A 22,417-nucleotide genomic window follows, 5' to 3' on the forward strand; every position below is an offset into this window, starting at 1 on the left:
CTTTCCTTCATCTGCTGCACATTTTTCAGTTGATGAGCAACCATTTCTGTAAAATTTCAATATTTGTAAAACCTACTAATCATCTTTCCTTCCAGCCACTCAGACTTGACACCTGAGCCTTGGCTTCCAACTCTATTGCCCTGGGTCCTATCATCAGTCACCAAGTTCTGCTTTTTCACCAAAATATTTCTCCTATTTTCCTCTATTTCTCTGTCTGCATCGCTAAGGTCCTCCATATTACTGCTCCTTTCTCTCCTCCAGCCGTACTGGCTGCTAGGCTAAATTTCAGAAGACACCACTTTCAACATGACATATCTTCAGCGGCTTCCTGCTATTTGATAGGTGGCCTTCAGGGCACTCCAACTACCTTTCTAGAGTCATCTACACTTCCCTGGCCTTCTCACCCAGCATGCTGCCTCTGCTGCTGTGGTCTCACCTCCACTGAAATACCACCTGGATGACAGGGAGCTGTGATGTGTGAGGTGCTGTGAGAGTGTGTCCTGCCTGATGCGTGAGGGCAGGGACTCTGCCTCAGACAACCCGTGGATCCCAGAGCTGAATGACAATGAATGAATGAACTCCTCAGGCCACAAAGAGCCCCACCTTCTATTATTCTTCAAGACAGAAAGATAAAACTTCAACAAAATTTATTGGTTTTCCTTGATTGCCTCTGGTTCAGCTTTGGGAGAGCTTATTGGGTTCATCAGGCGTTGTTTCTGGGCTGCTGCTGCTGCTTTTAAGGCCCTTTTTTGCTTCTTTAGCTTTTGAGCCTCCTTGTAAACCTGGAGATTACAAAAAAAGACTTTGTAATTCTATGTAAAAACTCTGACTGGGAGCAAACGGGCTGGGAACTGACTCCCCTCAGCTGGTCAACACGACCTTTCTCCAGGGGGTTAAGGCCTTGGCGCCAGTTCCATGCCTTTATCAGAAAGAGACAACCCCTCCCTTTTGCTCTTTCCACCACAGTCCCAGAACGGGACCAACCAAAGCAGCAATTTGGACTCATACCCGAATGCACAAAGCCTTCTTGGTCACCCAGCGGCGGTGGGCTTTTCGGTGGTACATAGGGGGGAAGATATACTCAATCCCCAGGTCCTTGCACGTCTTCTCAAAGACACTGTAGTTGGTCTTACGGAGGTTTTTGAGCATCTTTTGCCTCTGGTCAATGCTCATCATTAGATAGCGCTTGAGAGCTTTGTCCTGGAAGAAGGTTGGTATCCCTTTCAGTGTTATATAAATAAGTGGTATGCCACTTTATAGTAACAAAGGATAGTAATTTCATCATCTCACTGAAGTCTTCCAACAATCTCTTGCAAATACTAGTGCAACTCTGAGGTAGGTATTGTTATTCCTATTTTACAGATGGGAAAATAAAGGGTCAGCAATGTTATCAGGTCTTGAATATTGATATACTCGTCTCACTCTAAATTTCATGCTCTTTCCCTACACTACTCACTCAGCCTCTCCAGAGCTCAGCAAACTTTCAGATGGAGTAGAGAGGAGGGAAGAACTTACACTCTTCTTGGAGACCCCATGAGAAAATTCTGCAGTGTGGCTGGTGTTCCACACTCTAGAACAAAACTCTGACCTCCAAGGAACAGGCTCAACCAGCTTCCAGAGAACACTGAGATGCCAGCCTGGAGCTGGACCGGTCTGTATTCACAAACTGTGTGTTTATTAAAAATACTAGCAACTGCCTAATTACAGCAGCTCTGTGCCCGACACTGTGCTGAGATATGGCATAATGGTTAAGAATATGGGCCCTGGAGTCAGACCCCTTAGTTTGAAGTCCTAGCACTCACTTCCTAGTGCTGAGCCTTGAGAATAACTTAACCTCTCCATGCCTAGATTATTCCTCTGTGAAGTGGGACAGGAAGATGGATTAAACGAGCTAACGCATGTAAAATACTTAGGAAGAAGCCTAAATACTGTATTTGCATCATGCTGGCTGCTTTTATTTTATATAGTCCTTGCAATCCTGTCAGTAGATATTATGATTCCCATTTTACAGACAGAACTGAGGTTCAGACATGTAAAGTAACGTTCCCAGAATCACCTAACTAGTTAAGTGGAAGTGGCAGCGCTTGGATTTGAACCCAGAGCAATTTGACCCTATTCATGCATTCAGTGAATATTTACTGAGCATCCACTGGGTGCCAGACACTGTGACCACTGGTGACATTCAGCACAGCCCTGAAAGGCTTCCATTTCTCTACTGGAGACAGAAAGGAAATGTTTACCTCCCTGAGGAGAGGGTACTCTGGTGCTGTAGCCTCCTGGCATCTCAAGCTGACTCTTAGGACCCAGAGCCCTTTACCTCTTAGACTCCTCTGGCCCAGTTGCTGGTGTTTAGCTGTGAGCGATGCTCAAGGCTTACCTTTCGATGTTTCTGCATGTGTTCTTCATAATTGCGGATCTTGACAGTCAAGGCAACAACTGAAACCAGAAACCACAGAGGATGAGAGCTGGGCACAGAGGAAGGAACGGCCTGGGCCTGGGGCCTGGGTTATGTATTAAGACCTCAAGGAATAACAATCACCAAGGCTTTTGTACAGCTCTCTGTAATTCCAAGATCTCAAAAGATTTTGGATTATCTTTGCTTTAGCAAGCAAAGCCTAAGGGAAGCTCCTTAATCTTATATCCCCAAACCATAGCAAATAGCATTTTTACAGTAAAACTTTAGAGCATTCCTATTAAATTCAGGAATTAGTTTAGGATGCATGCTATCATGGCTAATGATTCGACACTGCACTGGAGGTCCTAGCCGATGCAATAAGATGAAATTCCCGAACTGCCAAGGTCTGCTCCTTGCCTCTCCCCTTCCAGCTACCACCCTTATCTCTATTTTTAACAAATGAGTTTTCAGAATTATCAACTCCCACTCATCTCCTAAAGCCCCAGCATATCCTTCCTCAGGTATCCTCTTGTTTGATTCCTGCAAAGGTGGGCAAAGGCAAAAGCAGAAGGTGGCCCTAAGGAGAGGTTGTAAGTATGGTAGGCCCTTTCTGTACACACATTGAGTTCTGGGAGCCCTCAGACAGGGCAGTGGGAACCTTGGCTCTGGCCACACGGTCCCTTCACACCACCTTAGCTGCAAAGTGGGGAGAGAGAGAGAGAGAGAGAGAGAGAGAGAGAGAGAGAGAGAAGAGAGAAGAGAGAGAGAGAGAGAGAGAGAAACAGAAACTTGGGCTCCTGAGGAATCCTGCCTGAGCTCACATAGAGCTATGAAGCAGGATCTGGGCAGTGACTACAACAGTGGTTCCCAAACTTATTTGGCCTACCGCCCCCTTTCCAGAAAAAATATTACTCAGCCCCTGGAAATTAATTTTTTAAAAATTTTAATAGCAGTTACTCATCGCCCTCAAATGCACCTGTGGCCATCACCGCCCCCCTGGATCGCTGCAGCGCCCACGGCAGGGGGGGGGGGGGGGCGGTAGCGCCCACTTTGGGAATCACTGGACTACAACATCATACAGCTCAGGATACACAGTCCAGTTTCATTATCCATGGTTCTTTCTGTCTCTCCTTTAATAAGCCACATCTAATCCCTATGTACTTGCAGATGAGGGCCCTGGATCAAGTACCAGCTAGCAGCCCCCCTTAACCCACACTCCCCAAGGGCCCCCTAACCAACTTCGAGCCTCCAGGGATCTGGTGTCCTCAGGGTTTGCCACAACTTTGTTCATCAATTGTTCTTTCTTGATTTTTAGCTTCTCCTTCTGTTGAAGATAGAGAGAGTCTATGAAGTCTGCTACCCCATCATAAGAACTGGTCCTCACACCCCCAAGGCCATGGGCTTCAGTCACAGCAACGAGGCCATAAGCTCAGGGCCTGACTTCACTCTGCTACCAGGGCCTGGCCTCTGCCAACCACTCGGCTATTCACATCTAGGTGAGCCCAAGGCCAAGGCTACTGACAGGAGAAATGGCTAGTTGGATGAATGTCCCTAAAGCTTGCTCATTCATTCAGACATCAGATCTTTATTGGGCACCTACTGTTTGTCAGGTGCTAGGGGTATAATGGGGAACAAGACTGTCCCTGCCCTTGAGGCGCTCAGTCTCGAGGTATTAACAAGCAGACACAGAGTGACACTGGTGTAAGTGCTGCTACCTGAAAAGCATGGGATGGGAGGTGTTATCAGGATAGGAGGGAGTCCCAGAGGAGAGGACTGAGGGAGGCCAAGGTTTGGCACAGGCCACTCACCTGATTCCCCATTTCCAAAGACAAGAGTCTTTTCACGACATCATCAACCCTGTGGAAAAGTCATAGCAATGAGAGAGAGACGTTAGGGTAGAGGAGAAAAGGGAAGCAATGCTGTTTTCATTTTAGTTGGCAAAGCAAGGATGATTAAAAACTTCTTTTACAACAAACGAGTCTCTCTGGAAGTCGGGAGCCATCTCCCACAGATTAGAAGTCAACCCGCATCTGACCTGCTGGGCTGAGAACATGGAATGATGTAATAACTACAGAAAACTGAGGCTGTCAGCTCGAGTGTTCCAGGATCGTCATAGGGAGGGTAAAGGAGGATTTCCATTTTAGCTAGAATATGGTTCAATCTGTTTTGAGACACTTCAATTCTATAATCATTGTTTCTTTCTCAAGTCACACTGCACAGTGGGAGGGGCAAGAGGGACTGCCCAGCTACCACCGTACAACAGGGGCAGAGCAGAAGGACCCTGGCCTTGGTGTTGTTTGGCCGGGGATTCAAACCCTAGCTCTGTCCCATTGGAGCTGTATGACATTGGGCAGCTTGATAACCTATAACATGAGGATAGTATGTCTTACCTTACAGAGATTTTTGAGAGGATCAAGACATGAGAGATTTCTAAAAAAACCTGAGGCATGTTACCTCCTTGGTATCTAATAGTATAGGGCAGTGGTCAGCAAACTGCGGCTCGCGAGCCACATGTGGCTCTTTGGCCCCTTGAGTGTGGCTCTTCCACAAAATACCACGTGCGGGCGCGCATGTATAGTGCGATTGAAACTTCGTGGCCCATGCGCAGAAGTCGGTATTTTGTGGAAGAGCCACACTCAAGGGGCCAAAGAGCCACATGTGGCCCGAGAGCCGCAGTTTGCCGACCACTGGTATAGGGTCTTCACCCAGAGCACAAAAAGAGTAATCAGTTAAGTCCCATAAGCTCCACCTGTCCCGGCTGCCCACTCACCCTCACCATGCTTGGGCTGCTACAGTTCTCGGCCCCATTCTATAATTGAGCTTCAGCTAGATCAGGCTGGGCCTCGAAGCCACTGTCTTCCCCCTCTCCTCGCCAATCCTCCCAGGGCCCCCTGCTTCACCGAAGAGATTTTTTCCCTGCTTACTTCTCAATTCCAGGGACGTCCTGGTAATCTTTGAGGAGCGTGGAAGGGGGCGGGTCATCTTCTTGGCTGGGACGGACTGTCAAGTGGAGGGATGGAAAACACCCAGAGTTAACTCTCACTGCCCATCCTCCCAGACCTCACTCTTCTCACCAGCTCTATCAGAGACACCCAGGGTCTCCAGCAACGTGTGGACATCTGTGGGCTCGGTTTCTCCTCTGCAAACGCCCTGGGCACCTGCCCCGATATTTCACGCTGGGAGTAGATGGCCTTTCCCAAGACCCTGTATTGTCACCTCTTACACCTGTCTGGCTCTACAGTTATCACATCCCCAACAGGATGTGGATTGAATGTAACTTCCTTTGAATCCCCCCTCCCTCCTGCCCCCAGTCTGATCCATAGCCCAGCACAGAACAGGCACTCAACAAAACAACTGCCCGCGCACTGCGTGAATGAAGTAAGGGGGTTGAGGAGGGAACCCTAGCTTTAGGACACTTGTAAGCACCAAATACAGGAAACCCTGAGCCCTGGTGTGTGCATCCCTGTCTTCGCTTGGAGGTGAGGGAGAGGGAGAGGTATGGGGGAGAGCAACCTGTCCCCTCCGGTCAGAACCTACTCTGCCGCTATGTAAATAGCAATAAATACAGATACATACTACCGTTTATTGCACACAGTACTAAGGATGCTTTTCATGTGTCATCATCGAGTCCCAACAACGATCCGCTCAAATAGATACCCCCACTCATTTTAGAACGAGACTGGGCGAGGAAGTGATTGCCCAGTATCACTAACTCTTCACCGACGTGCAGACTGCCTCGGAGGGGAAACCCCCCTGCACCTCAGAAGGGCAAGGGCTGGCTGTCTCCTAGGTAGGCCCCCCTGCCTTGCTCCCTCCCACTCTCACCCCGGCGGAAGGTTCCTGCTCCCGCGCCCCGGCTCCCCGCGCCCCGGCTCCTCCCGCCCCGCACGCGGGCTTCAGGCCGAAGCTTTGCGACAAGGTGGACGCGGTTGTTGTAGGACCTCGGGCCCACTCCACCTCGTGGCTACCTAGCCGCCTGCGGCCTCTCCGCCACCCCAAGCCTTCGGGGCACACTCTCTTCCGCCCCAAGTTCCGCCCGCGTCCCGTCCGAGAGCTCCTACCTGGTCTCTGGATGGCATAGCCGCGGGCGGCCGGGAGGAGACCTGTGCAGAAAAGAGAGGCTAGGCCATCGCCTTAATAGTCCAGCCTCGATTCCTCCCTACGGCCCTTCCTCCAAGGTGCCTGCCCCCTGCGCCTACACGCCATCCCACGGCTCCTGCACCCCTGCGCCTACATGCCGTCCATGGCTCCTGCACCCCGCTGCCTGTGCCTCCCCCCCCACCCCGCCCCGTCTCACTCCTTCCCCACCCTCCACCCTTCCTCTCTCCCCTACCCGCCTCCACCTCCGCCGAACCCTTCCCCTACTCCTGCAGTCCCGTTTCTCAGCTCCTCACCGCGGGGAGGGGAAGGGAGGACCCGGGGGTCGGAAGGAAGCCGGGCGCACCCTCCCCCCGGCAGCCCGAGGACCGGGGCCTGGGTCCGGACGGCACTCAGCACCCTCCGCGCCGCCCTCAGCATGGTGGCCTCTGACCGCAGCGGGTGGCGGCGCCGTGGCCTTCGCGGTGCGGAGCGGGTTACATGGGCGCCGCCATGCTGGCTCAGGCTCGACCAATCGAGTGCCGCCGCGAGACCGGAGCAGAGGAGGACCGAGCGGCTGATCGCAGGGGCGGGGCTCGGCGATGACGCGGGCCGGCGCGAGCGGGGAGGTGGGGTTAGTGGTCGCTGGAGGTGGGGGACTTGGTGGTTGCCCGACCGCGTTAGTGGGGTGCGGTGCCATCTACACTCTAAGATGCCCCTTTTTCTCGGGCGCGCACCCCGCCCTGAATCCCACTCTGCGTTTCTCATCTCGGCCCCGATTATTTTGGGGGCTTCCGTGGGGTCTGTTGTAGCCTTCTCTCCCAAACCTAATATTCACTCCTTCCAACCCCCCCCCTCCCCCCCCCCCCCTTCAGTCCAGGATGAGGCCCTGGGTTTCAGCCTTCTCTCTGGCAGCTTCGTAGCCTGGTGGGTAAGGTCGCTGACTTTGGAGTCAGACAGCTCTGGGCTGGAATCCTACCTCAGCCCTTCACTCACCACGTGATTCTGTGGACAAGCCACCCAGCCTTTCTGGGCCACGGTGTACTCATCCATCAGAGGAGGATGGCAGTAACAGTATCTATCCTTTAGGTTGCTAGAGGATTAATTGAGGCAGTTGTGTGCGAAGCACCTGGTATTTAGTGAACATTCAATAAGTAGTAGCTGTGATAATATTTGTGAAATGTAAGGACAAATCCAAATTAAAAGCAGGGAAAATAAAACTTAATTCTCCCTGTGGCAAAAAAGAGAAAAGAATACTTGTTAATTGTGAATTCTTTCTGCCCTTTTGAAATGTGTGTACATTTTTTTTAAAAGCTAAGTAAGCCTCTTGCCAGTTTTACAACCCAGGAATGCCTTTCTCTAGGACCTCGAAGCCATCTCTTTGAAATGCAGTCATTAAGGAAGATCTGCTCCTATCTCCCTCCCAGTTTCTGTGGGAGGCAGGCTAGGAGCCTAACTTCAGCTAGTGCCTAGCCCTAGCTCCAAGTTGCAAACCTACGTCCTCTCATAAAGATACTAGAGGCCCAGAGCACAAGATTCGTGCACTTTGGAAAGCTGGGGTGGGGTGGGGGGAGGGGCGTCCCTCAGCCCAGCCTGTGCCCTTTCACAGTCAGGGACCCCGCCGGGGGCCGGGGGGAGGGGGGAGGATGCCCACCTGCCAGCTTCCTCTCGCAATCCAGTGCTCTCGCAGTTTGGGACCCCTCGCTCCTTACCGCCTGCCTGCAGGGGAGGCAGGAGAGGCTCCAGCCACCGCCTCTGTGCTCACCAACAGTGAGCCCGGCTTCTCGCTGAGGGCATTCCCCCTGTGGGAGCGCACTGACCACCAGGGGGCAGCTCCTGCATTGAGCATCTGCCACCTGGTGGTCAGTATGCATCATAGCGACCGGTCGTTCCACCATTCGGTAGGTTTGCATGTTACGCTTTTATTATATAGGATGAGAAATTTATTTTTCTTTTGGATAAATGCAGTTAGCAAATACAGGTGACTACCCCATTTATCAGGTGACTTTAGAATGACCCCTGTGTGACAAATGATGCTGTCAGGTCCTCTTGCTTAAGAACTAGTTATTGTTTATCTTGAGAAAATATATGCATTAAGTCAGATCCACTTGGCTATATACAAGAGTACAATTTCTTTTTAAATGTATTTTTTTTTTATTGATTTCAGAGAGGAAGGGAGAGGGAGAGAAAGATAGAAACATCAATGATGAGAGAGAGTCATTGATTGGCTGACTCCTGCCTGCCCCACACTGGGAATGTGCCCTGACTGGGAATCAACTGTGACCTCCTGGTACATAGGTCAACGCTCACACACTGAGCAACACCAGCCGGGCAAGAGTATGATTTCTTCCCGTCTTTGCAAGCCCGTTAGCTAATTGCCTGTGGTGCACATCACATTCTGGTTTAATGCTCATTCAGTAATAAAACTGGTTTCTTCATTTTCTGCCTTTGTAGAGAAGTTTTTCTGGGTTGGTGGGAGATTTTGTTTTGAATTATATTTCCCCAACAGAAGTTACTTTTTTTCTGAGGTCTGTATCCCTATGTTGCGCTCTGTGACTCCCTCTAGGTAACCCTGGCCACTATGTCCTAGTGGTCAGTTTTCGACTCTCCACTAAAATGGAGCTCTCTGAGAATGGACTACTAAGCCAAGGCATTTTCTAGTCCCTGCTGCCAGTAGGGTTCTGGTTGAATGAATGAAGGAAAAAATCAAACCACCAACAATTCTGAGAGGTACAGACCCCCACCCCCAACTGCCAGGGCCCTGAAAAGGAAAAGAACAGAGACTCAGGCACACAGAAGAGTTTCTTAAAATAAAACCAAGTCAAACGGAACCATGGACCAGTTTAAGAGACGGAAATGACAGGAAATAAGCACAGAAGGCACTGTAGTGGACAGGCTGGGGGAAGCCGTTTCTGACCTTTGCGGTGGGAGGCCCAGCCCATGGGTACTGGGCACATGGGGAGGGGTGCTGGGGGCCTCAGACAGCGGGAAACCGGGAGCCTTCCTGCCTTTCCTGGGGCACGGTGGTTTTTTAGTGACGGGCCTTCTGACCCTCGCCTCCTCTCTGATGGCCCCAGCCTTTCAAGAGGCAGACCCAGCGGGGGCATCCCAGGAAGCCCTAGAAGCCCCCCAGCCCTTCTACCCCATGGACCTGGAGCCCCTGCAGGAGGGGGAAGTCAAGCAGTGGCCCAAAGACGCAGTCATCCTCCTGGTTGGGGACTAGAGGCTCTGGGGTCCTTTGTGGGCTGGTCTGGAACCAGAGGTTCTCATAGGACTTGGGGCTCGGGGTGAGGCCCCCCAAGAGGGGCTGAGTGGAGTCGCAGCGGATGTAGTCCGCTGGTCCTGAGCGGGAGGGGCTGCCCATCACTTGTCCGTAAAGGACCTGGTCACTGTTGCCTGACCGGGACTGGGGCTGGATAGTAGATGCCCTTGGGTCCCCCTGGAGCACATAGGCCTGGACCAGGGCGGGAAGGCCACAGGTTCCTGAGCTCTCATGGGACTCCCAGGGCCCAGGCTTCTTCTCTTCCTCCTCCAGCACCGTGATCTTGGTGATGGGTGGCATGCTGGTGTCCCAAAGGCTGGGCAGCTGGAAGATCTCCTGGACACAGGACATGGGGTGAGGGCACGATTCATTTCAGATGTCTGCCCCAGCCGCTGTCCCTGCCTGAGCTGGGTCAGTGTGGGGACCTTTCTGCAGCTGTCTGTTGAAACTCAAAGATTTGCACCTGCGAAGCTCCTCATATGTTCGTGTTATGTGCTATGTGCTGTTCAGGCTCATCTTGGTGAATCTCTCCAGCAGTTCTGTGTGGGACTGATTAGTCTCATTTCACAGGGGGATGTCTGAGGTTTTGAAATGGGTAGAGCTGGGATAAACTGGGTAAACTCAGGTCTGCTTTACTCCAAAGGGAGTGCATCTTGCTAGGAAGTGAAGGGGAGGCCTGAGTGCTCATCCTCAGAGGGGCAGCTCTTCACTTTGAACCTGGGCCCACACCCCCAGTCCCGTTTCCCTCCTCCTCCAGGGTTCTCACCTCCGCAGGGATGCTAGGCACCCAGGAGCCCAGGCTGCTGTGGGCTGGGTCCGGGACACTTGGCCAGAGGGAATTCTTCCTGCTGGAGAAGGGGGCAGGTAAAGGTAGGGCCAGGCGTGCCCTCCCATCTTTCCAGCCTGTCTCCGCCCCCCGCCCCTCAACCCCCTCTCCCTCCACAGCTGAAGGCATGGCTGCTTAGTGCAGAGAGAAGGTGGAGGGCCTGACTCCCAGAAACGGGCCCTGAGGCCTGAGAAGGCTGGGGTGGGCCTGCAGTTCCTTGTGGGGAGGGGTATCTGGGTGTCAGATCTCTGGATTCACCTGGGTCTGCAGCAGAACCGGGTAGCCGCACAGAGGCAGATGAGCGAGAGCAGGAGGCCGAACAGGCCCAGGAAGATGTGCAGCTCGAACTCCCCTGGGGTGAGGGAAAAGCCAGGAGAGATTAGAGTGCATGTGAGTAAGTTTGGTCCTCCTCTCTCTGACTAGGATCCAAGCGCAAGGCTAGGTCTCTTCCCTCGGACCTGGAGGAGATCCAGGCCAGCCTCGTCTACTCTAAAAACGGAGATCTTTTGTCTGAGGCACCTTCCCAACAGCCTTGTCTGGCCAGCCCCTTCCTCCTCTTACCTGGGGCTAAGGTCATCAGGGTGAGGCTTGTACTGTTGGTGGCCCCCACCTGGCTGGCAGCCATGAGGTGGACGTGGTACAAGCTGGCAGGCTCCAGGCCGGGGAGGACAAACTCATGGGAGGAAGCATTAAGGATGGTGGCTGGGAATAGAGAGAATGGTCGGCTGGGCCCCAATGCCGAGGCTCCCGCCAAGGCTGCTCCCTCCCGGGCATCCTGGGGCTGAGGATAGACTCACAGAAGGACTGGCCCTGAGCATTGGTCCAGAAGATGGTGTAGTGGGTAAGAGGGCTCCTCCCCAGCTCGGGGGTTGGGGGCACCCACTCCAGCTGGGCCCACGTCTTGCCAATGTGCTTCAGATGCAGCTCCGGGGTGTAGGAGGGGGCTGCCGGAAGAGAGAGGTGCAGGTTGACAGGGGCAGGGTGGAGAGCCCGGCTGGACTTCTCGTGGCTCCTCAGACCCAAGAACTGGGACACACTGAGAGGTGGGTGACATCAGGGAGTCCGAGGGGATGCCCATCCTAGCTTCACTGTCTCAGGAACTTGGACCGAATCCCATCTACTTCTAATAAGTGGCCCAGTCAGGATCTGCACCTGGTTCTCTCTGACTCCAAAGCCTCACTCCCTGATTCCTCCCAGGCCTGAGTTTGGCCTACTCACTATTCGATTTCTGCCCCTCACTCTCTGAATCTATGCCAGGCCCTCTCTCTATTTCTATCACACGTGACACCTTATTTCTGTCAGGACAATGGACTGAGTTTTGCCAGACTTGCTCCCTGCATTCCGCCAAACCCACTGCCTAATTTCTATCACCCCACCACCTGACTTCTTTGTAGCCACAGGAGTCCAGTGTAAGCCAGGGGTGATCTTAGGACTCGGGGGAGGGGGGACCCCTCCTTGGGCCAGAGGTTGGGGAAGAAGGAAATGCTTCCTCCTAGTGCTGGTGGGTGGGGCCTATGCAGGCCTTGAGATCGAGGAGATTCTGAGGAGGGGCCTGGTGGCTGACGAACCCACCCGTCTCTTGGGAGTAGGCGTAGATGCGCTGGGAGGGTCCCAGGGTGTCTTGGTACAGGGCGGTCACAGTGATCTCGTAGAGCTGGAAGGGCCTGATGTTCTCTGTGGAGAGAAAATGGGGAGGCACCCTGGTTAGGGGCAACCTCTGCTGATGATCAGGAGCTAACCTCAGACCTCTAGTAGGGGCTAACCTGGGCCTAGCTTCTTCTTCAGATCATTTGGTGGGGGTAAGGGGAAACAAGTGGAAGAGAGAGAGAGCTGGAAAGGTGGCAGAGTCAGAGCTGTAGCAAGAGAGGATCCAGTTAGACTGTAAGAGGAACTTCCTGATTCTGCGGATATGAGGTGAGACCAGTGAAGGATCAAGAAAGACTTGGGAATCTCTTTGTTCAGGGTGGTTCAGGTTGCCCCTGGCCCACTGCCTCCCCGTCTCCCAGCCCTGCCCACCTGCCTGCTCCCCCAGGCCTGCCTCACCTTGTAGCAGGGTCCCTGCAATGCTTCCATTATGCTCCATTTTCCAAGTCATATGGCTGCCGCTGGGGCTGGGGGGACCCGGGCCCCATTCAATCACATAGCCCCGAGGCCGAGGGCTGGGGGGTTCCCAGCCCACCCAGAGGTTGTGAGGGTCTCGGGCCATGGTATGGAGTCTGCCCAGTGGTGGGCCTGGAGACAGAGTAGGAGAAGATGGGATGAAGGTGAAAAGAATGCAGGCCCTAGAGCCAGAAGCCTGGGTCCACATCCTGGCTTTGCTCCTTACAAGTCAATATCTGAGCCTCAGTTTCCTCATCTGTGAAATGGAAATGATGATAAAAGTTCTTCCCTTATAGAGTCTACAAAAGCTAACACTGTGGAGTTTTTGGTATGTGCCAGGTAGAGTCCTTGGTGTCTGCTAACAGTCCCATGACAGGGGCACTGCTACTGTCCCCGTTTTATCAATGAGAAAACAGACACAGAGAGGTTAAGTAACACCTGAGGTATGTAGCCAGACAGTGGGAATATTAGCTATTGTTATTGTTAGTCACATCTTGTGAGGACCCATGTTCAGAGGAACCTGGGGTTGGTGGTGGCTTATCCCTGGAGAATGACCAATCAATTCAGAAGCACATTGCCAGTCCTTCTGTGAGTCTATCCTCGTGTTCCAGTTGGAAAAACGTAGGGCTTTCTCTACCATCTTCCTTGGCAGAATGGACTGTGTGTGTGTGTGTGTGTGTGTGTGTGTGTGTGTGTGTAGGCACCACCATAGCTTAACCTGGTTCTGGCTCATGATAATAATAGCTAACACGTACTGAACAGTTACTATGTGCCAGGGACATGTCTTAACTGGTAATCTCCACAACAACCCTTTGAGGTAGGTGCTGTATCACCCCCAGTTGCTAGATGAGTAAACAGAGGCCAGGGAGGTTAAGTAACTTGCCCAGGCCACACTGTTAGCAAGTGACAGGACTAGGTTTGAACCCAGGCAGTCGAGCCTTCAAATGTACATGCTTAACCACCATGCTCTACTAGCTGCCAGCCCTTTACCTGTGCTCTCCAAGAAGACCACTGGGGTGGGGCTGGAGGTCCCGGCGGTGTTGTAGGCCACAAGGACCACCTCCCGGACTTCCGGAGGCAAGTGGAAGGTGCAGTTTAGCTCGGTGGTGTTGCAGAGGGGTGGGGCTGCTCCAGCCTGGCCCGAGGGTCTCCAGGAGACCAGGTACCCTTGGATCTGCCCGCTGTCTTCCTCCACGGGCATTGGCTGTGGTGGGCAGAGGAGGAAAAAGATAGGGGGATGCACATCTCATCTTGAGTGGGGGAGAGCTTCTCGATGGGGTGGATGGACCGCAGGAGCGGAGCCCCCCCAGGAAGGCCAGCCTCCCTCCCTTCCTCCCTGCTTCCCTCTGTTGCCCTGTGCCAGGTCCTAGGAGGGAGAGAAGGAAGGAGCGAGTTGGTGTGTGCAGCAGGCACTTAACTATCCACAGAGCCAACCCTTTGCCATCGGTGAGTTCTGCCTTAGTATGAGCCAGGTAGACCCTTCGGTGTCTGCTAACAGAGACTTCTTCAGAAGTCTCCAAAGCACATGCAAAGTGCATGCAGATCACACACAAATGCATCCAAGCCACTCAGAGCTGGTGGAGTCCTGAGCCCCAGCTCACAGGGGTCTGTGTGGGTTGAAGGTGGCTTCAGAGGTGGTCACCTTCCAGAATAGCTGCATGTCCACTGTCCTGCGGTCCAGCTGCCTCTGCCGCCACCATGTGTCCAGTCTGACATTGGGGGCTGTGGATGGAGTGAGAGGAGGGGGTGCTGGTCAGGGAGGGCTTTCGAGGTGGGACTGGGTCCTGACGGCCGATCCCAGCCCCTCACCACCCGCTTACCCTGTTGCGCGCTGGTCAGCTCCAGGCTGGGGCTCCAGTCGCTCCAGTGGCCAGGCAGGGGCCAGCGGGTGCAGCGCATCTGCAGGGTGTAGGCTGTGGATGGGAGGAGCCCGCAGAGCTCATGCTGAAGGGTCTTGGAGGGCAGGGGGCCCACCTGGGGGAGGAAGGCGTGGCTCTGAGCCTGGGTTCCTGTGCCCTTCAGGGCCAGCTCAACGTACCCTCCCCTCAGCCACCCCCACCCCAGGCTCTCGAGGTTGCCCTCCACCTCACCAGGGTCCAGTTGGCTCCTCCAGGCTGTGGCTGGTGGCGCAGCTCACACTTCTGGTCTATGTACTGGGTTGACTTCCATGATTCCCAATGCAACTGTAGGCAGCCTGGCTGGGGTGGGGCCACCTCAGGGCTGGGGTCCAGGGCCCACAGGGTGGGGGGCTCCAGTTTTACTGCAGGGAGAGGGGTTGTCAGACCCTTTCCCTCCCCCATCTGATAGGCCCTGCCTTAGCTCCCTCTTCTCCCTGTCTGTGGTTCCATTTTTCTCCCTGGGTCTCCATCCGTGGGGTCTTGTGTCTTTCTTTCTTGCTCTGTCTCTTCATCTCTGTGTTATCACGTTTCTGCGGGTCTGTCTCTGTGTACGTGTCTGTTTCTCTCTGGGTCTGTTTCATACTCTCACCCCAGGGTGCACTGGTTGTTGCCTGGAACACTGTCCCTCCACAGACCCAGTGTCTTGCTCCTTCATTTCCTTCAAGGATCTTTTCAAATGTCACCTTCTCAGTGAGGCCTCCCTGACCACCTTACTGAAATAGCAGCTGCTCCCCACCCCCAGCCCTCACACCCTTCCCCGCTTCAACATCCCCAACGCACTGATCACCAGCTGACAGCCTATTTTAATTATTTTGCCCACTAGAAGGTAACGTTCCAGGGCAGTGTTTTTGCTCTTTTGTTCACTGCTGCATCCCTAGCACCTAGTACAGTGCCTGGCACCCAGTGGGCACGTCAAGAAACCTGCCCAAGGAATGAATGTGTCTCCTTGTGTCTGTGTTTCTTCCACGTCCCTGTGTCTCCATAGCTCTGTCTCCAACTGCATCTCACTTGGTCTCTGTCTCTCTTCCTCCATCCCTAGGTCTTCCAGCGTCTGTCTGTCTGTCTCTGGGTCTGTGTTTCCCTCTCTGTGCCTCCCTGGGTCTACCCTTTGTGGGAGCGTCTTCCCTCCCCTATACCCAGGGCATCACCCACCAACGTCCATGGGATCCAGACACAGCTGCGGGGACACGCTGGTCCCCAGCACGTTCTCTGCCTGCACCCAGAGGCCCATACTCTGGTAGAGCCGCAGGTGTTTGCGTGGGATGGAGCAGCGGCTCTGCCCGTCCTCAGGCACGCAGTCGGGGATGGCTTCCTCCTGGTCCTGGCAGTTGCCCCGGCTCCTGCCAATAGGCCAGGCTTGGGTGTCAAGCAGAGGAAGAAAGCAAGGCTCCCTTCTCCCTCCCATCTTTGCCTCTGTCTCCCCCATCCCCACAGTCCTACCTATGCCCTGCCCCCCCAGGATGGCGCTGGAATAGAGACCCTACTCACTTGAAGCTTTTTAGGGTGAAGCTGGTAGACAGGTGGGTGTCAGGTCCTGGCTCCCACTGGCAGATGAGGCTCTCGATGGTGAGGTTCATGAGGCAGGACAGGTTGTGGGGTGTGGCGGGAGGGTCTGTGCACAGGGTGAGGAGAGTGAGGGCTTTGGGTAGGAAACTCAGAAAGCTCCCACTGGGACCATCCGGCTTGCTTCCCTGCTCTGGGTCATTCCCTCTGGGGCCACTTTGTTTATTCGCCTGTCTCCGTGCAGCCCGGGGGACACCGAGTTGCAGGCACCCACAGGGACAGGCTTCACAGAGCCTCAAACCCCCTCAACTCCAACCCTTTAACAGTGACAGGTAGTGTCTGGGTTTCACTGGTTCTGCCACTCATTAGCTGTGTGATTTTGAAGTCACGTAAGGGCTCTGTTTCCTCATCTGTAAAATGGGGGTAATGGTAATGTACCTGTCCCCTAGGTCCGTGGTCAGCAAACCATGGCTCGCAAGCCACATGCGGCTCTTTGGCCCCTTGAGTGTGGCTCTTCCACAAAATACCACGTGCGGGCGCGCACATACAGTGCGATTGAAACTTCGTGGCCCAAGTGCAGAAGTCGGTATTTTGTGGAAGAGCCGGTATTTTGTGGAAGAGCCACACTCAAGGGGCCAAAGAGCCGCATGTGGCTCGTGAGCCGCGGTTTGCCGAGCCACAGTTTGCCGACCACTGCCTAGGTTATTGTGAAGGCGGAACGACTTTCTATGTAAAGTGCTCAGAGCACTATTGTTGATTCTTACACAAGAACCATGGTCTGTCTTTGTTTGTTTTTTCTTATGCATCGGCTTGGCACAAACTCCATTCTTTGCCGCTTGTGCAGAAGCCTGAGAGTGGGGAATTGGGCTTACTTGGCGGCCATATAGAGTAGCAGTTACTACACCGGTTCTCAGGCCACGCTGCCTGGTTTAAATCTTCGCTCCATCCTTATTAGTTTGGGACCTTCATTCAGTACGTTACTTACCCTCTCTGAACCTCAGTTTACTCATCTGTAAAATGGGGCCAAACAGCACTACCCACTGGTAGGGAGGATGACCTAATATCGAGCCCATAAAGTGCTATTGAGCAAGAGCTCCAGGAAAAGGAGTTCTTATTAGTATCTCAGGGGGGCATTGGAGGCAGAGCAGGAGACTTACAGCCTGCCTGCAGCTCAGCCTGGTCCAGGATCTGCAGGCTGTTGCCCCAGCGCAGACAGCAGGAGAGAAGGGCCCGAGAGTCGTTGAGGTGGGGCAAGGTGATGGTGGATTCCTGGGTCCCATCTGGCAAGCGCTGCTGCCTCCCCCTGGGCTGAAGCTCTGTCCCCAGTTTCCACACAATCTGTGACTCTGGATCCAGGTGGCTGCAGGTCCTGTTGATGATGCAGGAGGCCGTGATGGCATCTCCCAGGTGGACGATGGGGGCTGAGACGCTGATGCGGCCGCACTCCTCCAGGCCTGGGGTGGGGGAAGAGAATGGGCCACGGGTGACTCCTCTGCCTGGCAGAGCCAGGCTATATGCTAGGCCAGTGATGGCGAACCTATGACACGCGTGTCAGAGGTGACACGTGAACTCATTTTTTTGGTTGATTTTTCTTTGTTAAATGGCATTTAAATATATAAAATAAATATCAAAAATATAAGTCTTTGTTTTACTATGGTTGCAAATATCAAAAAATTTCTATATGTGACACGGCACCAGAGTTAAGTTAGGGTTTTTCAAAATGCTGACATGCCGAGCTCAAAAGGTTCGCCATCACTGGGCTAGGCCTTTGTACTTAGACTCAGGGCCTCCCCCACTCCCAAGATGTGGGAGCTGGAGTGGGGTGCCGCGTTTGGGACTGTGAGAGGCTCTTGCGGAGGAGACAGAGACAGCGATGTGTGCATAAAAGTTTATCAACCGGCTGTGCAGAGAAAAACCCATCCTGATTAGTAGTACGGCTGCTTTCCCTGGTGGAATATTCCCTCCGTGGCTGACTGCAAGCTACCAGTGTGACATCCCTGAAATCCCTGAAGGGGAACTTGGGGAGAGCTGTGCACAGTTAGCTCCCACAGGCCTGCTGCGGCTCACCAGCAGCCCCCAGGGTGGTGAAAGAAAGCTGTGATTAGAATGATAAGAGCCCCCGCAGCCACAGCCGTCTTTTCAGAATGCAGATCTGATGGTTTCCGCACCTTGATCTCAGCACTGCAGTGGCACGTTATTGCTCCGAAAGGCAGTGTGGTTGACAGGTAGGAGCAAGGCTGTTGCAACTAGACTGCCTGGGTTTAGGGCCTGATCCTACTGCTTATTAATTATGTGACCCTGGTATGGAAGCATTAGGTGTGATCACGTGTGTAAGGCACTTAGAACAGTGAGTGTTTGCTGCCAGGATAAAGACCCAGAGCAACTCGCAGCCCGCGTGGCCTGGCTCCTGCCTAATCCTCCCACTTCCAGCTCAGACCTCCCTCTCTCAGCTCCATCACCCTGGCTTCTTGCAATTCCTTGAAAATGCCAGGCCCTCTCCAATCTCGGGATCTTTGCACCTGCTGTTGCTTTTTGAGAGGCTCCTTTCCTCCCACCTCTCTTTCGCCTGGTTAACATTTAGGCATCTTGGTTGTAACCAGACCAGGCCAAGCCCCTTGAACTTTCCCAAAGCTCTTATTATCCTTCATACTTATAGCCAGGTGATTATTTGCTTGTCTGTCTCCCCAGCTAGACCAGAGGTTCCGTGAGGCCAGAGACCTTGCTGTTTTGCTCACTGCTGTATTCCCAGCACCTAGCAGAGTAGCCCACGGTGAACATGTATTGAATAAAGTGTTGTGCTTTGCCCGCCATAACCTCTCTCCTCTCTCAGGTGTCCTTCGGCCCATTTTCCTGTTGGGGATGTTGAGGCCCTAAGAGCAGGAACAATTTGTCCAGGGTCACAGAGCAAATCTGTGGGACTCCTAGCACTTCACAGACTCAGAATTTCAGACTGGAAGGAGCCTTGCAAAACTGTTTACTTCAAGGCAACACCTGATGCTACGTCTTCTACAGCAGGGCCAGGGTCCCCTGTTTGGGTATGGCCTGCCAGCTAGGAAGGGTTTTTACATTTTTAAAGGGTTAAAAACAAACAAAACCAAAACCAAATAAGAACACGCAACAGACACTGCCAGTGGCCTGCAGAGCCTGAACGTTACTGTGGGATGAAGTTTGCCAAGCCCTGCTGTGCAGCGTCCCTGTCAATCCTGGCCTCGACTTGGATGCCCCCAGAGATGGGAGGGTCTTCACCTCTCGAGACAGAGTTTCCGTAGTAGGAGGGCTCTGCCTGGGCTTCCTTATTTCAGGAGGAAACCTACCCGATCCCTTTGTTGCCCGTGAAGACTGCACAGAAGCCAGAGGTTCCTCTGACAGCCTGGCAGAGATTAGCAGAAAGATCTGCCACCCCCGACCCCCAGCCTTTTCCAGGCTGACCAGCTCAGGTCCCCTCACCATTCCTCCTGGGTGGCGGCTTGCAGAAGTCCGTGATGGGAGCCCAGCTACCCCACACCTGTGGCCCAGTCTCATTCTCTGGGGATTCTCTAGGATCCCCAGGGGCCGCGTGGCAGCGCAGGAACATGCTTCTCTCCTCCAACCCTGAAATCTCTCCCTGTAGCTCCCCTCTCACCACAGCACCCACCCCGGCCGCACTCACTTCTGGGGAGCAGTAGGATGATCAGAGCAGCTCTGGCCAGGCTCCAGGTTCCCAGCCCCACCACCATCGTGCCAACTTGCTGTTCACCTGGAAGCAGAGGGGCGAGGTTAAGGCCTTGGACTTCGGAGTCAGAGCGGAGCTTAACGCTTTTCTGCCGCAGTGTGGCTTTGGCCAGGTTACTTGACCTCTGTGAGCCTCAGTTTCTCCGTCTGTAAAATGGAGGTAACAGCCCACACTACTCCACAGGGCACATGGGAAATGACTGTAAGTGACAGGCACTGTTATTATTGTCCTGTCTTCCAGAGTGAGCAGGGAAGGGAGCAGAAAGGAACAGCATTCCCCCTGCCCTTCTTTCTTAGCTGGGTTTCCCCCTCCCCCCACAAAGAGGAGCCTGCGATGAGGCTCGCATGCAGGCAGTTTATTTTAGGAAGATCCCAGGAACAGAGCAAGGGAGTAGGGAGAATGAAACAGGTAAGAAAGGAAAGCCAACACAAGGACATGTCACCTCTGTGGACAACCAGGACTCAATCCTGCTGGAACTTTCCAAGGAGCCGTGTACATGCCTCAGAACTGTCCACCCAAGGGACAGTTTACCCTTTGAACGGGAGGGAGGATGGGAACACTTATGCACCGACTCCTGTCCCCATTGGTCAAGGGATGTCCCTTGGGGTATTAACTGCCTGGCACATCCAGGTTGCACATGCATGAGTGTGAGGCAGGTTCTGCTGGGTGAGTCATGCCAGAAGTGTCGGAGATGTTCCCCGGGCGACAGTGCCTGGGTGGAGGGAGCATTAGTTCCCCTCTCAGGAAGGATGCCGGGGTGGGCTTCCAGCCTAACCCTCCACTTGGTCCTGTTGGGGTCTGGGGGCCAGACACCTGACCCTCCAGCACCAACTGACACTTGGTGGCAGGTCAGTGGGAATCGCTGACCAGCCAGCATGTACATTCATAAAAACATAGGTGGTGGCCCAGCAGATCCTCTGTGCTCAGGAGGGCGAGGGCTTCTCTCCCTCCCACACAGAGGTGTGACTAACAACTGCCCAGATACCCAAGGCTCTTTCCGCTTGTAGGGGCCTTAAGACCCCAGGATCCCCACATAGTCACAGTATCAGGATACCAGGTGGCTAGCCCATAAGTTACTTTTTTTCCCCCTCTAATCTGGACGCAGCCCGCACTAGGACCTGGTAACTGGAGAACAAGCTGGATTTCAGCCTCCGCCTGCCCCTCAGCCCTGTAGCGTTGTGTACAGCTGCTCAGAGCGCCCCACTCAGTGGTTGGCAACCTTCTTCCTAGAGCACATTGGTTTGATTACCCCCTTTCCCCCCCCACACTTGTTGGGGGAAGATTTATCCTCTTTGGCCCAGGTTTTGGGACACTGGTGTCCATCTCCATGTGCTACCCAGCCCTGCTGCCCTAGCAGGGGCAGCTTCAGGCCCAGCCTGTGCCCGGTGAGGGACCACTTCACCACTGGCTCATGCTCAGAGTGGGCAACCAACCCCCAAACCCCAAGAGGCCAGTCATCCTCCCCCCTGGGCTGCTGGGTACTGGGACCCTGGCATCGGCCCCTGGTCCCCCACGACAGCCCGGGTGCCTCCCAGCCCCGGTGAGTGAGAACTGGGGCCTGTGGGAACATGGGCTCCTCTCCTGGGGTCAGTGTGCAGAGAGCTTGGGAGCCCAGCTGTGAGTAGACCAGCTGGTCTGAGCCACAGCTCGGCCACTTACCAGCCTGGTGACCTTGGACAAGTTACTTTCTGAGCGTCAGTCTCCCCATCTGTGAAGGAGGGATACGAACAGCATCCTCTTCTCAGGGTTGTGGTGAGGATGAAACAAGACGACCCTGATAAAAACACTTGGCGCGGAGCCGGAGCCGCCAGGAGAAAGAACTCAATCACCAAGTTATTTTCACCCCCTCACGGAACACGGGAGGGCTCAGCGCCTCTCCCGCCTGCAGGTTGCGTGGTCACCGCCGCCTGGGACGGCCACCTTGCTTTGTCTGTGTCATGCTGCATGGCTTCAAGGCCTCCTTCTGGGTCCCCTACTTCCAGCTCCTTGGCCCCCCACGTCTTCCTTTCGCTCCAGCCATCTCCGCTGGGCACTTTTGGCTCTTTCTGAGTCCCAGCACACCCGCTGCCCCCGGGAGCCCTGCATCACACCCCCTCTTTCCGCTTCCCTCTCCCCTCCCTCCACCTTCTCCAGTTCCCGCCCCTCTCCCTGTTCTTTCTACTCTAGTTCACCTGGAGGTGCGTCTATGGCAGGAGGATGAGAGGGAGGAGGGAGCTGGGAACGAACAGAGGGAGAGGCCTTCCCAGGTGTGGTTCGAGGCAGAAATCGAGGCAGAAAGAGTAAGAAAGTGAAGTTACGCAGGGCAGACCCACACGATGGAGATAAAGTCAGGCAGGGGAGCCGCTGAGAGTCAGGGAGAGACGAGCCCGAGAGACAAGGATGTTGACACAGAGAGACTGAGGCGCTTGGAGGCTGAGATGCAGTCTGATACCCAGGAGAGTTTAAGATTTAAAGACAGGGAAACGTGAGCGACAGAGAGAGGCAGACAGAGAGAGGCTCGGAGCCCCGGGCAAGCCAGAGAGTGGCTGGGGGGCTGGGGGGCGGGGGGCGGGAAGAGAAATGGAGAGTGAAATAGACGGAGGTGGAGACACACCTCTGAGAGGCAGAGGCCTGAGAGGACTAACAGGGAGGCCCTTCCCTGAGC

At 54.1% G+C, this 22,417-nt stretch overlaps 2 protein-coding genes across 2 annotated transcripts; both read right to left on the bottom strand.

Moving 5' to 3' along the window:
• Positions 1-630: 630 nt before the first annotated feature.
• MRPS15 (mitochondrial ribosomal protein S15) lies at positions 631-7,006 on the bottom strand. Its single transcript, XM_070404739.1, has 8 exons — positions 6,790-7,006; positions 6,457-6,498; positions 5,320-5,395; positions 4,204-4,252; positions 3,635-3,719; positions 2,378-2,436; positions 1,009-1,200; positions 631-782 (listed from the first exon to the last, which is right to left on the bottom strand). Exons 1-8 carry the CDS (start codon positions 6,911-6,913, stop codon positions 648-650), a joined length of 762 nt encoding a protein of 253 aa, XP_070260840.1. The 5' UTR covers positions 6,914-7,006; the 3' UTR covers positions 631-647.
• Positions 7,007-8,639: 1,633 nt separating this feature from the next.
• CSF3R (colony stimulating factor 3 receptor) lies at positions 8,640-21,535 on the bottom strand. The gene is made up of 16 exons (XM_070403249.1): positions 21,433-21,535; positions 19,711-19,797; positions 17,219-17,515; positions 16,047-16,170; positions 15,711-15,898; positions 14,751-14,920; positions 14,481-14,634; positions 14,303-14,382; positions 13,651-13,864; positions 12,604-12,792; positions 12,133-12,234; positions 11,358-11,504; positions 11,122-11,262; positions 10,819-10,912; positions 10,501-10,582; positions 8,640-10,070 (listed from the first exon to the last, which is right to left on the bottom strand). The coding sequence occupies exons 2-16, from the start codon at positions 19,775-19,777 to the stop codon at positions 9,591-9,593; spliced, it is 2,529 nt and encodes an 842-aa protein (XP_070259350.1). The 5' UTR covers positions 19,778-19,797; positions 21,433-21,535; the 3' UTR covers positions 8,640-9,590.
• Between the last annotated feature and the right edge of the window lie 882 nt (positions 21,536-22,417).

This window comes from Myotis yumanensis, unplaced genomic scaffold (assembly GCF_028538775.1).
Source record: "Myotis yumanensis isolate MYYU_CA2020_CCGP unplaced genomic scaffold, mMyoYum1.0.hap1 SCAF_2, whole genome shotgun sequence".
NCBI classification, from domain to species: Eukaryota; Metazoa; Chordata; class Mammalia; order Chiroptera; family Vespertilionidae; genus Myotis; species Myotis yumanensis.

Coding starts and splice junctions, on each gene's coding strand:
- MRPS15 (XM_070404739.1), bottom strand. CDS start 6,913: ATGCTGAGGGCGGCGCGGAGGGTGCTGAGTGCCGTCCGGACCCAGGCC. Junction 2,437..3,634: donor CAGATCCCTGGAGGCTCGAA/GTTGGTTAGGGG, acceptor TTCTGGTTTCAG/TTGTTGCCTTGACTGTCAAG. Junction 1,201..2,377: donor ACATGCAGAAACATCGAAAG/GTAAGCCTTGAG, acceptor ACCTTCTTCCAG/GACAAAGCTCTCAAGCGCTA.
- CSF3R (XM_070403249.1), bottom strand. CDS start 19,777: ATGGTGGTGGGGCTGGGAACCTGGAGCCTGGCCAGAGCTGCTCTGATC. Junction 11,263..11,357: donor TGCTCAGGGCCAGTCCTTCT/GTGAGTCTATCC, acceptor CTCTATTCCCAG/CCACCATCCTTAATGCTTCC. Junction 10,583..10,818: donor CGGTTCTGCTGCAGACCCAG/GTGAATCCAGAG, acceptor CCCCTTCTCCAG/CAGGAAGAATTCCCTCTGGC.